The 18,839-nt window shown below is 40.5% G+C and overlaps 1 protein-coding gene across 3 annotated transcripts in view; it reads left to right on the top strand.

Annotated features, from left to right (window-relative positions):
• The window catches only part of TMEM182 (transmembrane protein 182), a 57,392-nt gene extending 38,800 nt beyond the window's left edge, over positions 1 to 18,592 (top strand). For 2 of the 3 annotated variants that reach the window (XM_002709841.6, XM_017339387.4), the window contains one exon: positions 15,983 to 18,592. In XM_002709841.6, coding sequence (XP_002709887.1) covers positions 15,983 to 16,203 — 221 coding nt within the window. In that variant the 3' untranslated portion in view covers positions 16,204 to 18,592. Of the gene's footprint in view, positions 1 to 11,724; positions 11,766 to 15,982 lie in introns of all 3 variants that reach the window. The other variant, XM_089327447.1, reaches the window with a different exon arrangement.
• The last annotated feature ends 247 nt before the right edge of the window (positions 18,593 to 18,839 follow it).

Below are 18,839 nucleotides of genomic sequence, written 5' to 3'. Positions count from 1 at the left end.
CCCACCCGCAACCATCCCATCTCTCACTCCCTCTCCCATCCCATTCTTCAAGATTTATTTTCAATTATCTTTATATACAGAAGATCAACTTAGTATGTACTAAGTAAAGATTTCAACATACTGCACCCACAAAGACACACAAAGTATAGAGTACTGTTTGGGTAGTAGTTTTACCATTAATTCTTATATTCTCATAGTACAACACATTAAGGACAGAGGTCCTACGTGGGGAGCAGGTGCACAGTGACTCTCGTTGTTGATTTAACAATTGACACTCGTTTATGACCTCAGTAATCACTCGAGGCTCTTGTCATGAGTTGCCATGGCTATGGAAGCCTCTTGAGTTCAGCAGCTCTGATCTTATTTAGACAAGTCCATATTCCAAGTGGAAATTCTCTCCTCCCTTCAGAGAAAGGTACCTTCTTCTTTGATGGCCCATTCTTTCCTCTGGGATCTCACTCACAGAGATCTTTCATTTAGGTCATTTTTTTTTTTTTTGGCCACAGTGTCTTGGCTTTCCATGCCTGTGAAATTCTCATGGGCCTTTTAGCCAGATCTGAATGCCTTAAGGGCTGATTCTGAGGCCAGAGTGATGTTTAGGGCATTTGGCATTGTATGAGTCTGATGTGTATCCTGCTTCCCATGTAGGATCATTCTCTCCTTTTTAATTCTCTCAAATATTATTTGCAGACACTGGTCTTATTTATGTAATCCCTTTGACACTTAATCATATCTTTTTGATCAATTATGAACTTAAAACTGATCTTTACTAAACTTACTTTAACAAATAAGATGGCATTAGTACATGCCACCTTGATGGGACTGAATTGGAATCCCCTGGCACGTATCTAGCTCTACTATGAAGGGTAAGTCCGAGTGAGCATGTGCAGAACTGTACATCTCTTCCCTCTCTTATTCCCACTCTTATATTTAACAGGGATCACTTTTCAGTTAAATTTAAACGCCTAAGAATAATTGTGTGTTAATTAAAGAGTTCAACCAATGGTATTAAGTAGAACAAAAAAATACTAAAAGGAATGAAATAGTAAGTTGTTCCTTGAAAGTCAGGACAAGGGCTGATCAAGACATTGTTTCTCATAGTGTCCATTTCACTTCAACAGGTTTCCTTTTAGGTGCTCAGTTAGTTTTCACTGATCAGGGAGAACATATGATATTTGTCCTTTTGGGACTGGCTTGTTTCACTCAGCATGATGTTTTCCAGATTCCTCCATTTTGTTGCAAATGACCAGATTTCATTTTTTTTACTGCTGTATAGTATTCTATAGAGTACATATCCCATAATTTCTTTATCCAGTCTTCTGTTGATGGGCATTTAAAATGGTTGATTCCATGTCTTAACTATTGTGAATTGAGCTGCAATAAACATTGAGATTCAGACATCTCTTTTATTTGCCAATTTAATTTCCTTTGGGTAAATTCCAAGGAGTGGGATGGCTGGGTTGTATGGTAGGGTGATATTCAGGTTTCTGAGGAATCTCCAAACTGACTTCTGTAGTGGCTTTATCAGTTTGCATTCCTACCAACAGTGGGTTAGTGCCACTTTTTCCCCACATCCTCGCCAGCATCTGTTTTTAGTTGATTTCTGTATGTAATCTTAAAAAAAAAAAACTATGAAATGCGTGCATATGAAGATCTTCAAAAAGTTTGAGGAAAAATATGGATTGTCAGAAATCTGCATGGATTTCAAAATCATTTTGCCTTAAAATAAAGTTACCCTTAAATTCTGTTTTTCCAGGAACTTTTTGAAGTACTCTTTTACTTCCTCAGGCAGGCCAGGCCACGTTCCCTCAAGGGTCAGTTCTGGACAGAGTACACAGTGATTGTCAGGATCTTACAACCGGGATGCAAGTTTTGGAGAGTTACCAGGCACCTGGATAAGCCTGAACAGCTGCTTCAGTTTATCTCCATGTGGACTCCCGGAGAGCTGTGGGATACATAGAGGTTGATGATTGTTTTCTCTTGACGCCGTGCCAACAGATAGGACAGGAAAGATGCAGAAGTGTTGAAGTGATATAGGTGGGATAGTCTTTATATTTGGGGTACGCAATGAAAATCGTAGTCGAGTATTCCTGGTCTCTGGGCAAACTGACATCATCAGAGCAATTGTGCAGGCATAGGACATCTAAATATAGGAGAAACAATAATGATGTCGACTGAGCATTCCGGGACACTGGCATTGGGGAATATGCCATAAAAAGTAGAAGTCTGCATTGTATCAGCACTTCAGGGTGGAGACTTTTGTTTTTTGCTCTAATTGAAATCTTTTCCTGGGTGGCACTCTGGAGGACTGCTGAGTTTTTCTGCCAAATGTAGGGGTAGACACAATCTCTCCCCTAGGCAAGGAGCCTGCAGAGCACCCTTGTCAGACTCTGGGTTGAGACTTGATGTAGACACCTTGTAAGTCACAAGGTTAGAGCAGCTGCTATTTCAGGCCAGGGTGTGTTAAACCCACGCAGTGTGATTTAGCCCTTTGGAATCTGAAGGAGGCAGAGCTGCAGTTTACTTCCTGCTTGTGCCTGTGCGCTCTGCCCTATTCCATGTGCCCAGAATGTGCTCTTGGCTCCCAGAAGCTCTTCCACAAACCACTGTCGCTCACCTGTGATGCCAGCAAGCAGAGTTGGATTGAGTTGCGTAAGTCCTCTGCCATGTGGGACAGCAGCCCACAAGGTCCACAGCACCTTGCTTTATAAAGCATCTGTTCTCTGGATAGGAGTTGCTTTCTAAAAGTGAAGCGGTGTGGTCCCTTCAGAAAAATGAGTGCAGGAAAGGTGAGTGGGAAAAAAGGCAATAAAACATCCCCAACCTCTAGCAGGCAAGACTGACTTAGAAGGAAGTGGATTTGTGGGATTTTTTTCCCCTTGTTCCTGTCAAAAGAACAAGAGCCTTGACAACTGTTCAGCGGTAAACCACACTGATTTCCCCATGAGATTAAAGAGAGCTAGCTATGAGGCAGCACAGCACAAGAGACTTTCCCCCTTTAGACCTATAAAAATAGTTCTCAGAAGCCAAGTGACATGTTCAGATGTTCGTCTTCCTTTGGTCAAGACTGGCCACGTGGCTCACAGAGAGTGTCTTTCTCCATAAGGAGCCTGGCAGTTTTCGGGGCAGGAGATGAGTTTGAGGACGCCCAGAAATCCCAGCTGAGGGAGCGATTAGGAAAGAACTGCTGACAGCCTGGGGGCGGGCCTTCTATACTGGCAGGCTCCCTGCCTCTCCCACTGCACCTGCTGCCTGCACATCTCTGTCGGATGCACCCCAGGCTATAAACAACCACTGACTCAAGACAAACAAAGGAGACCCTGTGAGAACACGCCTGGGAAACAGGCTTCAGTGTCTTTCCTGGTGTGCAAGGAGTAGGCTTTCAGGAGAAAGAAAAAACAAACAGAAAACCAACTTCTCAATAAGGAGCAGAGTATTCGCCCAAAGTTCAGGACAGATTCGCTCAGAGCTCTGGTGTGTTGGAGGCCAGGTGCAAGAGAGAGAGAGAGAAAAAAAAAAACAGCTCCCCCAAATGGTTTGTCACTGATACACCAGCCAGAAAAACACAGGGCTTTCCAAAAGCTTCTGGAACATGTGTATTATGAAACATTACGCATGGATGTCAATGTTTTGGCAGCCAAATGAGCTTATCTTTTAAACCCATGCCCCGTGAACTTCTTGAAATACTCTCCTACTTCTTCAGGTAGAATTACTGTCTCCGGTTTTGACGGCATACAGGATAACCATTTGGTTTTCTGTTAGCTCAGATTCAAAGCGTGAGTGGAGTTGCTTTCCAAGCAGACAAGTAGAAATCATTGTCCTCCTCACATTTCTAAAGGAAGTGCTTTGTATATCTCCTTCTGCTCTCAGTTGTCATATTTGAAATTTTTCGAGAAAAGTTTTTATTTGGATATTACTACTATCATCATGTTGGAAGATCTACTTTAGGATTTTTAATGCAGGTTGTTTAATGTCCCTGGCCTAGCAGTTTATATAAATGTTAAATGCTAGAACAAATCAACCTTACTCAATACTAAATAGGAAAGCACTGTGGAGAGTTATTATTAATTTTTAAAGGTTTGTTTATTTATTTGAAAGAGTTACAGAGAGAGAGAGAGCGCTTCCTTCTGCTGGTTCACTCCCCAAGTGGCTGCAATAGCCAGGGCTGAGCCAGGCTGAAGCCAGGAGCCAGAAACTTCATAGGGGTCTCTCACGTAGCTGGCAGATGCCCGGGCACTTGGGACATCTTCTACTGCTCTTCCCAGGGCATTAGCAGGGAGCTGGATTGGAAGTGGAGCAGCCAGAACATAAACCAGTGCCCACACGGGTTACCAGCATCTCAGGCAGCAGCTATACCCGCTAGGCCATGATGCTGGCCCCAAGAGTTCTTATTTATAAAATATTTTTAAACATTATCATTTTTCTTTCTCAGGTTCCCCTTTGAAGCTTCATCCCTTCTCACATTGCTCTTCAGTTGAAGTGTGTGTAGCAGTCAGAATCAGGTTCACATGGGGCCCTCACGTGGTGGACATGTGAGTGCCCATGGCACCAACATGAGAATTCCTGAGGAATTTGCTCAAAATTTGGAAGACGCATTTCAAGCCCCGTTCTATGAGCCTAGGACACCTTAGCTATGTGATGCCTGGGGAATGGAATAAATGTCTGAAGATGAGAGGAGACAGAGCCATCTCTCCAGAGATTGGACACTGTCCTATCAGCATCCACTGCCCACCCCAGCTCATTGTATGTACGCTTAGTGTGTCCCTCTGGGTGCTGAGCAGGCCAGGGAGCAAGAGGGCAACTCACTAGTAGTTTTGTGGAGGCTTTCTGGAAAACCTTGACCTTCAAGCTTGAATAAGTGTTTCACAACTCCCTCTCAAAATGCACTGGTATTCTAAGAACTAGGGTTATAAGCCTGGGAAATGAATGCCTCTGCTCACATGACAATCTTACGCGAGATAATTAATCTTCATTAATTTCAGGGAGTTTTCAGACGTGGAAGATGACAAGATTATTTCTGAACTTTGTGTGGTGTCACTGGTCTGGGATTAGATTTGGTCACGGTAGAAAGGCACAGTGCATTCCCACCTGTTTTAGTTCTCAGCTCCCAGGGTACGCATATCATTGAGGTCCTCTCTTTATGCAGCACAGTAGGAGATTCAATTTCTTTGCAAATATTCCCTTTCATTGCATACTAAATAGTCTCTCTGCTCAGAAAAAAGTGTGAGTGAGTGGTTAAGGAGTATATTGGTTACTTAAGTAAATTATGTGATTTTCCCCCGAGACATTCTTTCCTTTTTTTTTTTTTTTTTCTTCTTTCCACTTTCCTGGATGGAAGAGCACATTGGGTAGTGTTAACTCACCTGAATGATCATATAGACCTGCGCTCTTCCTGGACAGCATTTATACTTCCTATAATTAAAGGGCTGGTGGGGAGGAGAGGAAGTTTGTTTGACTAGACGTTTACAATGGAAAATGTTCATAATATGAGTGGGCCTGTGTCAGGATTCACCTTCTATTCTTTTGAAAATGTTTGACAATGGGACTGCAGGATGACTGGTGCCACCTTGTGGAATGCTCCGGTAAGACTTCAGGTTGTTCATGGTAGGTGATCAGAAATGGAAAGCACCTTGGTGGGCTTCTTCATTTGACTTTTGGCCAATCCCAGGATAACTCAGGCACATGAGAGAATCTCTGATGCTTTAGAAGACTTCAGAGAGGGATACTTGCTAGTCATTAGCAGGAATTCATGCCAGAGCGTAATAATAAAAACGATAACAACAAAATTAGCCAGTGCTTAGTAAGGGCTTCACATGTCCTAGGCATTTTCTAAGTGCTTTATTTGGGATAATTCTTTGTGACTACTTTCTGATGTAGCTGCTTGAGTTACCTCTGCTTTACCAATGAAGAGACTTAGATGGAGAAATAAGGAAGTTGTCCAAGATGCCTCAGTGAGTAAAGTGCAAAGTTTTCCAGCTGTTCAAACTTCCGAGTTGGGATTTGAACCAGGGCAGTCAGAATCCAAAGCCTGCACACATCAACCAGTTCCTGCTTCCTGAAATGCAAGTTCTGAGCATAAATACTTACTTAGTGTAAAATGGCACACTGCTTTTCAGAATAAATCCCTGATTACTTGTACAGATGGATAAATCCTTGTGCTCATTCTCTGTTAATAATATTTCTTAATAGAGTAACATTGAGTAAACAGGATGTTTAATGCTGAAAATTATTATGCCAATCTAAGAAAGTTATAAAAATTTAAGAAACTCAATGCATATTATATAGGTTCAGTTGACTAAATAAAAATATGAGTCCAGACATGAAAGGAAAGAGGAAACTGATGTATTTCAAAAGCAGTGTGATGTGCATTCAGCAAAGAATATTTGGAATCAGATAGATATAATTATGATGTTATAACTATAAAAGGAAAGAATGCTGTATCAGAAAACTGAGGATAAATCAGTGGAAAACAAGACCAAGAATATGAAGAATCACAATTAAGTCAATAATGCTGACTTTTATGTGTGGATGGTTTTATAATTTCTGAACTATGATACAGAAAAATGAGCGCAAGTTTATTATAAAAGAAAACAATAGCATATTACTGTAAAGAAGAACCAATTGTTACAACAACATGAATTAAACTATTTTAAAGAACTTACTTTTGCAGAGAAGTTGTCTGATTTTTATTTATTTATTTATTTATTTATTTATTGACAGGCAGAGTTAGACAGTGGGAGAGAGAGAGAGAGAGACAGAGAGAAAGGTCTTCCTTCCGTTGGTTCACCCCTCAATGGCCGCTATGGCCAGTGCGCTGCACTCATCCGAAGCCAGGAACCAGGTGCTTCCTCCTGGTCTCCCATGCGGGTGCAGGGCCCAAGCACTTGGGCCATCCTCCACTGCCTTCCTGGGCCACAGCAGAGAGCTGGACTGGAAGAGGAGCAACCGGGACAAAATCCAGCGCCCCGACCGAGACTAGAACCCGTGATGCTGGCACTGCAGGTGGAGGATTAGTCTAGTGAGCCACGGCACCGGCAGAAATGTTTTTTTTAAAAAAGGTACACACTTTAGTGGAATGACCCTGTATTGAGTAATCCTTCTCGTCTGCAGGGGACATATTCCAAAACCCTCAATGGAGGCCTGAAGGTGCAGTTAGTCCCACACTCTTTAAGGTTACCATGTTGCTCCTCTGTATACAATTTATTTATTGATTGATATTCTGCTTAATATTTTTGAACCAGAGGTGGCTGAAATTGCAGGAAGCAAAGCCATGGGTCAGAAGAGACTATGACAAGACAGAAGCTGCAGATGTCATTCTAAGCCTAGCAGGGAGTCTCTATGGGTGTGGGAGCTCCATCAGTCTACTCTATTGGGCCCCAATGCTAGCCACAGCACGAGGCGCACTGATAGCCATCATGGGGGGTTACATCACTCACAGCAAGCTTCTTAGGAGTGCACCTCTTTCTCCTGGTTTGTAATTTTGAATCTTCCAAGTTTAAGTTGAAATTCCCCTTGCATGTTAGAGATGCAACTCTTTCCCCAAAGAAATCCCAGAAAAAATGGTGTAAGGGTGGTCAGTGTTCTGGCTCCTAGGTGTGGGACCAGTTTACAGGCATTCATTTTATAATTAAGCTTCATAGTATTCATTTGTGTATCATTCTTATATGTTCCAGACAATACAGAATGAAAATTAAATGAATGAAGGAGCTGAAAATAACTAATTACAAAACAATCCCTGTGCCACTGTGCTGCAAGCACTTGGAAATCTTATTCTCTTAGTGAGTGTCTTTGAATAATCCTCAAAAGTTTGTCTTAGAAAATTGAGTCAGTATTTTTTATTTCTTAAAGTTTGTATTAATATAAAGAGAACAGATTTCATGTATTCCGTAGATAAAATTCCAAAATGATAACATACTTCCCTCTCACACGCTCAATCCCCCTCCTTTCTTACTTTCTTATTTTTTCCTTTAATTTTTGCAATAACATACTTTCTTTCATTTATATGAGAGTCAGAGTTATAGACAGAGAGAGGGAGAGACAGAGAGAAAGATCTTCCATCTGCTGGTTTACTCCCCAAATGGCTGCAACAGCCTGGCCTGGACCAATCCAAAGCCAGGAGCCAGGAGCTTTTTCTGGGTTTCCCACTTAGGTGCATGGGCCCCAGCACTTGGGCCATCTTCTACTGCTTTCCTAGTCCTTCAGCAAGGAACTGGATCAGAAGCAAAGCAGCTGGGACTAGAACAGGTTCCCATATGGGATGCCGGTGCCACAAGAGGGATGCTTAACCTACTATGCCACAATTCTGGCCCTGCAATAACATACTTTGTTTTTTTTTTTAAAGATTTTTATTTATTTGTTTGAAAGGCAGAGTTACAGAGAGGCAGAGAGAGAGAGAGAAAGAGAGAGAGCGAGTGAGAGAGAGCTCTTCCATTCTCTGGTTTACTCCCCAAATGGCCGCAACAGCTGGAGCTGAGCCAGGAGCTTCTTCCCTGTTTTCCATGCAGGTACAAGTGCCCAAGGACTTGGGCCATCTTCTACTGCTTTCCCAGGCCATAGCAGAAAGCTGGATCAGAAGTGGAGCAGCCAGGACTTGAACGGGTACCCATATGGGACGCCAGCACTGCAGGTGGCAGCTTTACCTGCTACACCATAGTGCTGTCCCCAATAACATACTTTCAATTTGCTTTATAATCACAAGTTTAAAGCACCACAAACCATAATGCTTAACAAGTAAAAAGCAGAAAGACCACTGTTCCACAGGAATATAGACAAGGGCTGTAATAATTGAATCATAAGGTGTCAATTTCATTTGTATACATCTCTTTTGGCATTATATATTAACTGCCACATATCAGAGAAAACATGATATTTGTCTTTTTGGGACTGGCTTATTTCACTAAGTAATAATTGTCTCCAGCTGCATTCATTTCTGTTGTTTTTTTATGGCTGAGTAGTATTCCATCAGGTATATATGCTATATTTTCTTTATCCAATCACTAGTTGATTGAATCTGGGTTGATTCCATATCTTGGCTATTGTGAATTGAGCTGCTATAACATGGGGTATAAATAAGTCACTTATATGCTGATTTCATTTATTTTGGGCAAATTCCCAAGAGTGGAATGGCTGGCTCATATGGTAAGTCTAATTTCAGATTTCTAAGGAATCTGCGTACTCTTTTCCATAATGGTTTGTACTAGTTTACATTCCCACCAACAGTTTATTAGGGTATGTACCTCCCCACACCCCGGTATCCTAACTAGCATTTGTTATTTTTTGATTTCTGGATGATAGCCATTCCAACTAGGGTGAGGAGAAACCTCATTGCAAGAACTCTGATCTTAGCCAGACTTAACAGGACTGCTATGGTCCTGGGGTAGGGGGCAAGGGGAGAGCCTTTAGCAGGTGCACTTCAAATGTGTGCTGCAGCACCAATGAGATCCAGCACCATTTTATCAATTTAGTATAAAATTATACTCCGTAAAGAAGATATTATTGCCATTTTCAAGGAGGGAAGAAGTCTAAGGAAATGCTATCCATTATTTGAAAACTTTAGGTAGGGATCAGAACATCTCACAGCAGTGTGTCCATAGTGGGATATTTATAGATGTCATCATTACAGCTTCCACAATGACTAGTTAGTTTTCCTAATGATTATAAATACATCGCATGTCAAGTTTCCTTCACTCCAACACCAATGCTTCTATCTTTAACATGCTTACCCACACCCCATTTTTAAAATTTTTTTGTCTGTTTCCAAACTTTGCAGGAGCTCTCTCCTTGCTTTGTGGGCAGCCACACCTGGCAAAGTCTCCTAGTCTTCTGTTTCCTCAGAAGATTTTCTCTCCTGCAGGATGTTTGGAAATTGTCTTCAACCTAATGTGTGTCACCTGCCATGTGGACTTTAGTTTGAGTTATGCCACAGGCTAAACATTTGACCTTGCTAGACAATTAACTACTGCAGACTTGGTTTTCCTCCCCTGAATATAGCCACGCTGAGTAGCCCAATGCTATCATCCCTATAATTTAATGATGCTTGCATTCTAGTTCTACACAGATGCCCTTGCATGCGTGTCCTCTGAGTAAAGACATTTTTCTTTCTGATCCTAATTTACTTTTCTCCTTCACTTCCTTCGTACTGTATTTATTGATTATAGGATTCTATAGACTCCCTTGTGCCTGCTGAAAGGTGAAATGAGTTGCCACTGAATTTATCTCGAAGCCTGAATATCAGACTTCTGAATCAACTTAAATTCACTATTCTTCCCCAGTATACTCCCACTGCCCATGACTCAAGTGCTTCAAGCACATTTAACAGCATTTTAGTTACATCTAAGTAGTTAAAGATCAAGTTTATCATTGAAAGGGATTCCAATATATTTTAGATGCATGTATATGTACTTCTAGACAAGAATAGAGGACTTTGACAGCTTGCTATCTTTCTAAGGAAAACAATTTTCATGTCTGTGGCTAAACTTTCCCCATGAGGGAAGTATTTCTAAATCTGGTTCTTATAATAAAGAGATCTTTATAGTATGCTTCCTCCTTCTGTGTTTTTGTGAAATATTGATGATATGCAATTTTACTTCTCAGTCTTGCCCTTGGCCTTGGGGGAATCTGTATGTTTTTGTTTCCGTACTTTGATTGTTTCCATATTGATTTATCATCAACAATTGCTTTTCTAATTGACATTGGTGACCAAATTTTATGTGCAGTTTTTTTTTTTTTACAAAAAATACTTTCCAAATTGAATCCATGACATTCAAAGGGAAAAGTTTTCAACTTTGTGAGAGAACTCATGCATGATTATCAGTTTGAATGATTCCTCTACAGGCTGCCAATAAATAGAAACTCAGTATATTTTTAGCATGACCCAATTATTTTTGCTAGTCACAAATCTTCATGGGCTTTGGGGCCATGCTTTGATTTTGTCCCCAGTGAGCTGTTTTACAGGTTTATTTATTTATTTATTTGGCTGGGTTTCAAAAAATTAGATATTGTAAAATTTAATTGAAAATAAATTTGTGCTTTCAAAATAAAATGCCCAAATTTAAATACAGTTTTATTTGAAAACACATGGATCCCTAAATGTTTGCAATATTTTACATTCCTGCTAAAATCACTGAGGAAAATGGGTTGAATGTAGCTCATTAGCTACTGAAGTCAGTTGCCATTTGTGTTTTTATCAGTGAGAGTCCTAAGATATCCAGGGATAACAATGAACATTTTTCCATGGTAAGAGTATTGCCCTAGAGTAGACACTGCACTCAGTAGGTGGATCAGATCAATGATGTTATTGTGAATGAATAGTCACATGTCCTGGATGAACCGCAACATGTGTTCCTCCCAACATGCAAGGTCACAGACTTCTACCATACTTTTGATGTGATGTCATCCATTTTGCTCTTGTTTCAAAATATCATCATTTTTCCATAGAAGTTACAGTCCTTTCACCCATAGAGGCCATTAATATTTTCTGTGTGTGTCCATAGTGTCTTTTACAGCCAAAGGGTCCTTAATCATGCTCTTTGTTTCACTTTTGTGCCACTGGAGTCTCCATGAAACCAGAACAAGTCCTTCTTTGGCCTTCAGGATCTTGATCCTCTTGAAAAATACAGAGCTGTGATTTTTCAGGGTGGTCTTGAATTTGGGTTTGTTTGATGTTTCCTCGTGATTGGATTCAGACTCTGTTTTTTTTTTTTTTCTTTTCTTTTTGGCTGCAAGATCATGGCAGTGACCCTGAGTTCTCCACGGCATCCCATCAGGTGATGTGTGGCATCAATTTGTCATGGCATGGGTGACGTTAGCTTTGATCAGTAGTGTTTGCTGTTTCTTTAGTATAGAGTTACAATTTCCTTCTTTACAATTAATGAATATTTCATGGGCAGAGATTTTGAGCCTATGTAAATATCCTATGTTTCATCCATATTTCATCCACTAGTTTTTGAATCCACTTTTGTTTCTTGCTTCAATTATCATTTAAATTCTTGCCAAATGGAGATTTCTAATTCTGCCATTCCCTCTACATTTACAAGTTAGTTTTCTACAGTAAGGAAAATCTTGCTCATTTCCCCATTTATTCACTCATTTACTTGTATCACCGTGGGTTCCTATTTTATTCAATGATAAATAATTACCCACTACCACTATTCATTTAGTGATCAAATTGTCTCTGTTTGGGCAACAGGAATGCTCCATCAAGCTGGCCTCTTCAACATTCTATCATTCCTTGAGTGCATCTCAATTTTCTTGTGTAACAAGATGTTCTGGGATCATGTAGTACTTCATGCCACAGGGTCTATTCAAACGTCGTTGAGAAGTCTTGTCTGTTGGTATTTAGAAGTCAAGATCTTGATACTTGGTGTGCTGATACTGCTGGGGTGCTGATACTCCCAGATCCTCTCAGGGGAGACAGCTAGGAAATATATCTTGGCATGAACGCACATTTGTATTTTAAAACACACACACACTTTTACTTCTATCTTCATTTCTTATCTGTTATCTATCAATAGTCATTAGTAATCTGAAAACCATCAATTGAAATTGATACAATAAATTCTAGTCAAACACCATAGCCCTTATTCTAGCTTTCCTCCTTTCCAAATTTGTTTTCTGGCAGAGAGACACACAACTCCAACTCACTTTAATGCAGTGATTTTGGAGCTCAGTATACCTCTATGTGTGTAGCAGCCTTCTAAGTCCTTTTCTTACTCTATATCCCATTCATCCCATTTATCAGATGCCCATGATAAATTCTCACTAAAATATCAGTTAAATAATTGTCCTTTAGTAAAAATAGTTTCCTGATGTTAGCTCACTTCCTCCTTACTGTCTGTGTTTCTTCCTCTTCGTACTCACCCACACGCCATACCCATACACACAACCATGACAATTTTGTGGGTAGAGGGGCACCAACTGTTTTACTCCATGGATGAGATATATCACACACTGATCTGATACAATTAAGTGGACTATTTTCTTCAGTTGGTGAAAAAGTTCACAGTGATAGAAATGACTGTTTTCCATTGCCCTCACGATGTGATTCCTCTTCGAATAATGGTGATATTTAAGTATAAGCCCATTCTTCCTTATTAAGAATCACCTACATGATTACCTGCAATGCAGTTTTTGCTACTCAGTTCAGTAATGGGCTTTATAACTTTTGAAAAATGCCTTTAAACTACTGGCTCTTCACAAAAGCAATTTCCATTTTTTTATAAAAATAGCTGAAAGCACAAGAGATTCGCATGATGCAAAGAAGATAAAAATCATATCAACCAATAATATAAAGGTTTGCATGGTATTTGCATAACACAAATGCTATTATGCAAATGCCTAAGCCAAACCTTTACATTAACAGAAAACATTGTCCACATATTTGCTAAAAAATGTATTGAGTGGCACAGAGTTGTGAGACAGCACAGGGCCTTGTCATATTGTCATCAAAATCTGAGGTGCATCTGTGTAAGGCATTTGCATGCTAGCTATGACTTACTATTTCTCTGTGATAGAGTTGTTGTTCAGTGGCTGCGTTGCTGTATTCTGTGCGCCAGGATTTGCATTTACATTACAGGCCACAGTGTGAAGTATGTTTCTTATTAGTGAAGGATCTAACTATATTCTGCCTTGTGGTGTGGCTGGTATCATGATTATGAGAATGTTTAAACTCTGATAATAACTCACTGGACATCTTCTTTTGTGTTTACATCTCAAGATTCTCATGAAATTGATGACCCATCGAGAGAGGGCATCCTAAATACCACAGGATCACAATTAATGAGAGGAGCATGATGGATGGCTGGGTCCTTAACGGCTGTGCTCTTATGCCAAGGGGCCTCTGTCTCTGCTCCTGATCACAGAGTTGCTTTTCTTTCCCACATTCTAGCAGTTAGAGAGTGGATATTTTGTCCCTAATGCTTCAGCTCATTAATTCAACAAACGTAGTAGACCGCTGGTCTGTTTGGACTGAACTTTCAGACAAATAGCACGTACCCCCAAGTCTATTTTCTTTGGAACAAATCTGAGTCTCTTGTTCTGCGTGGTTGTGTCCAGCCTGTCACTTAACCAGTGCATTACCACAACTAACTTTGCAGAGTCTGTAGGTCAGTGCGGAAGCATTGCTCTTTTCTAGCAGTTATGGTAACAAATAGACGCTTAGCAGTTTTCTCAAATTTCAGGATTCACAAAGCTTTCCTGTCACATCACTTGTTAAGGAGAAGTGTCCAACATTGTATTACTCTCTCCACTTTTATAATTCCAACACTGTTTGGTGCTGGAGGATAACACTGGAATTGTTGACAAATTGTGATGCTGTCTTCTAGGTAGTGTGTAAGCCTTCTGCCTCCATTCCTCCCTCTCTCATTCCCTTCCTCTTGTCCTTTGTTTTATAAGCCTCTTGGTCTCAAGTCTCTGGTTTTATATTCCACAGAATCTTTTATTATCAATTCCCCAGTCTCATTCTTTCAAGACAATATTTCCTTTATGTGTAATCACTCCTGAGTATATATATTTTGATCAAGAGTCCTGCATGTGCTCTTATGTTAGTTCAGTACTTTCATCTCTGCTTTTGGCTAGTGCTCACCATGATTTCTGTTTTCATGTCCATATTTAATTACAGCACTGGTTAGGTGGGTTCTAATGAAAGTCAGAGAGAAAAATCGGCTTTGAAAGCCTCTAGCTGTGTCTCTGTGTCCTTAAAACCAGAGGATAAGGGTACTTATTACACTGGCTTATTGTATGTATTTTTACAAGATTTATTTAGTTATTTGAAAGGCAGAGTTACAGAGAGAGAGAGAGAGAGAAACAGAGAGAGAGAGGAAGATGGGGGAGTGGGGAGAGAGCTTATGTCCACTGGTTCACTCCCCAGTTGGCCACAATGGCTGGCATTGCACCAATCCGAAGCCAGGAACCAGGAGCTTCTTCCAGGTCTCCCACGTGGGTGCAGGGGCCCAAGGACTTAGGCCATCTTCTACTGCTTTTCCCATCCAGAGAGCTGGATGGGAAGTGGAGCAGTCAGAACTTGAACCAGCGCCCATATGGGATGCTGGTGGTGCAGGTGGCAGCTTTACCTATTACGCCACAGTGCCAGCCCTGTGGACCATCTTCTGCTGCTTTCCTAGGCACATTAGCAGGTAGCTGAAATGGTAACGCAGTATACAGGACATGAATGGATGGCCATATGGGATGCCGGCATCACAGGTGGAAGCTTTACCCACTGCACCATAGCCCCAGCTTTATACATCAAGAGAAATGCATTGTACAGCTCATCCCAAATTAGGAACACAGTAAGAAATGGCTAAATGTTAGAATATAGACTCTGTGGGGCTGGCACTGTGGTGCAGTGGGTTAACGCCCTGGCCTGTAGTGCCGGCATCCCATATGAGCGCCGGTTATAGTCCCGGCTGCTCTTCTTCCAATCCAGCTCTGTTATGGCCTGGGAGAGCAGTAGAAGATGGCCCAAGTCCTTGGGACCCTGCACCCACGTGGGAGACCTGGAAGAAGCTCCTGACTCCTGGCTTCAGATTGGCACAGCTCCGGCCGTTGCGGCCATCTGGGGAGTGAACCAGTGGATGGAAGACTTCTCACTCTGTCTCTCTGCCTCTCCTCTCTCTGTGTAACTCTTTCAAATAAATACATAATTCTTTAAAAAAAAAATATATAGATGCCACAAGGGCCGGGGTCTTTGCCCATTATGTTCACAAACACCTAATACAATCTTTGGCATACAATATTAAGGGCTCAATAAATGCTTATCAACTGTCACTATCATTCTGCTGCTGTAACCTTCCCCTCAATGCTCTAAAAATTAAAAAAAAAAAAAAAAAGATGTGCCTACAAAGCACATAATAAAGGGTTGGCTGTATAGCACTTGATTTAGCTGGAAACATTGGTAGAGGTCCTCAGGCAAATGGTTGGTCAAGTACAAAGTTCTCCAGCAGGCATCTTCACACTGGCTAAGAGTCTCTTGTTTTGTCTCCCTCAGGCATCCTGTTTTCCCTGGTGGTGGTGCTGTATGTCATCTGGGTCCAGGCCGTGGCTGACATGGAAAGCTACAAAACCCTGAAAATGCAAGATTGCTTGTCATTCAGCCCTTCAGTTCTGTATGGCTGGTCATTTTTTCTGGCGCCGGCTGGGATCTTTTTCTCGTTACTAGCAGGATTATTGTTTCTCATTGTTGGACGGCACATTCAGATCCATCACTAATCAAACTGTTGCCACCAGTATTTTCTTGGGAGATTTTAAAATACAGCATATTTTGTTGGTTTGTCTTTTCCACTTTTGTTTTCAATGATCCCAATATAGCATTAGTGGATGTACCTGTTAAATTGCTATTTGAATGAACTGTTTTACTTGTGATTTTCTCCGACATGAAGGTTCTAACATCTCTCCAGACAGAGCGAGTTTCTAGATTACCCCAGTGCTGTCAGTGACCTAATCCTTCAAGGAGCAGATAGAAGGATCTCCCTCTCATGGCAGGTGGGGAATTTCATGCAGGTTACAAAGATCTGATAACAGCATGATACCATCACCTGCAACAAAACAAGATTTGGCTTAAAATCTCCTTCTTGGCAATCTCTTATGCTTCTAATTGAAGAAACAAATCTTTGAAGAATGTAAGAATTGAAAGCAAACATCATTAGAGAATCCATTCCCTTTCTTCTCCCCACACAATACATAGCCACATACGCATTCACAGACTTCTGTGAGCAAAGGAATCATTATTTAAAAATAGACATCACCTGGTCTGTTATCAGGGGTGCTCACCATCAGTTAAATTGAGCCACAGGACTTTGTCAGCTCTCTTACGAACAGTGGTTTGGTTAACTAATTTAGTTCACTTCATTGTAGATGGTTACATAAACCCTAAACTATATTTAAGTGTAAAACCTCTACACTAAATTATTCATAATGCACACTGGATTTTTATGAACTTAATGTAGGTTAATTGTATAATGTAATATGGTTTAAAATATGTAAAAACCAAGTACCTCAACTTTGTACATAATTCTATTTGATATTTTAAAATTCCCATTTAAAAATTATATTGCTAAGATGTTCAGCGTGTGAAAATTTATTGACGAAACGTGCTTTTAATATTCTCTAGCTATAAACTTTCAAAATACTTCCATATGAGGGTTATAATAGCCTTGCTTCATGAAAGACCATGAAATATTAACTTTCCCCAAGATTTTATAGGTTTCAGTTCCTCTGAACATTTGATTCCCTTAATTTTTGTCCCTCAATTTCTTCATCTTTACCATAGGTGCATTAACATTTACAGATCTGCAATTTCCTTTAACCTCCTAGAAGAAAAGATTTTGTGGGGAAAAGACATTCTTGATTATTCACTAGCATAGATATTTTGCATATCAAAGATGTGCATTTGGCAGTAATGTTGATTGGAATCAAATCCATTTGAGGGGCCTAGGTTATATTTGCATGCTGGAAGCTTCCACCACAGTGGAGTTTGGTGCTGGAGAAGGAGCAGAGAAAGGGCCCGGCACCTGAGCTTTGCTGCAGATGACCTGTTTCGTCCTACAGCTGTTGTGAGAGTGGCATGCACAGGGATGACTGCCTAGCAGAGTCCGGGGACAGGTGGACCATGGCTTCCCGTTCAGCTGTTCCTGCAGTGCAGAGTTGCTGAGTCTTCTCTGCACGTCTTGCACTTCCCATTAAGCCTCGGAAAAGCAAAGGTCTGCGGTACCTCCAGAATCAGGAGGGCGCTTGAGTGACAGGACTTGCTTGTAGATAATAACCTAAGGACAAGCCCCAGGGTTTTTCTCATGTTGTGTCAATGAGACAAAGATTTTTGTGGTACTTTCCTCTGCCTTTTTCTGTTTCATTTTTATATTGCTTCATTTAGCTCTTTGCTTTTGGCTTGATCATCAGAAAAATAATTATGGGTTCTGTTAGGCATATTGACTGCGATATTAAGTTATAGCACACCATTAAGTTTTCCAGATGAGGCTAGATGTATTTGATTAGCTCATGTCATCTGTAAATACAATTCTTCTTTGTAGAACTTTGGCATGGAACCTTTTTCTGGTATACTGGATGCCACTGAAATTTCAAATACAAACTGCCTTTAGTCAGGGTCTGAATGTGTATTCATTTCAGACGGTTACCCTCAATTTCTAGCATGTATGCGACTACCATATATTTAACATAAAGCAATTAGCTAAAGAGCTGATGTAAATGACATTTTTACACAGACACACTTTGAAAGTATTTTGTCATTGTAGCACATCAATCATATTAATTTCTGAGGGGAAGGAAGGAAGGTGAGTTGTGTTTGTAATGTCAATGTGTAAAATGTACTTAAAAATAACAGGCATACACAGCAGATTGTTGTAACAGCCTTGTAGCTGATTTGGGACACTCTGTTTTCAAATGTCTGTGCTGTGTGAATTTCTCCATTGGGTGTATGGATTAATTTTCAGAGGGCTTCCAACAAAGTGTTAAAACCTTTTTTAAACGTGTTGATTTTTGCAACATAAAATTTTGACTCAACAAACAAGAAGTCTTTCCAGTGACACTTCTAGAAAAGGTAAATAAAGAGGGCAGTGAGTTATGCCCTTGGACTTTGATGAAAGCTGTGATCCTTTCTTATTGTATTTTTTACTTGGTTGGGTTCATTCAGGCATCACATTGCACAGGCATTGAAACTGCCTGGAGAAACTATACAAGTACAGAGAAGCTTATTCATGGTGTTCAATTTAGGAGTTGATTACCAAATTTTCTAAAATGATATTATCAGGTGTGCTCCGAGTGGTCATTATAGTCACATTCATCACTAATCCATAAATTAATTGAATTTGAAAACTAAATTCATTAGAAAA

The sequence above is a fragment of the Oryctolagus cuniculus genome, chromosome 2, assembly GCF_051225735.1.
Source record: "Oryctolagus cuniculus isolate XC-2025 breed Fujian yellow rabbit chromosome 2, ASM5122573v1, whole genome shotgun sequence".
Taxonomy (NCBI): domain Eukaryota; kingdom Metazoa; phylum Chordata; class Mammalia; order Lagomorpha; family Leporidae; genus Oryctolagus; species Oryctolagus cuniculus.
The sequence above is the reverse complement of the archived record's forward strand: the minus strand, read 5'-3'. Positions and strand labels throughout refer to the sequence as shown.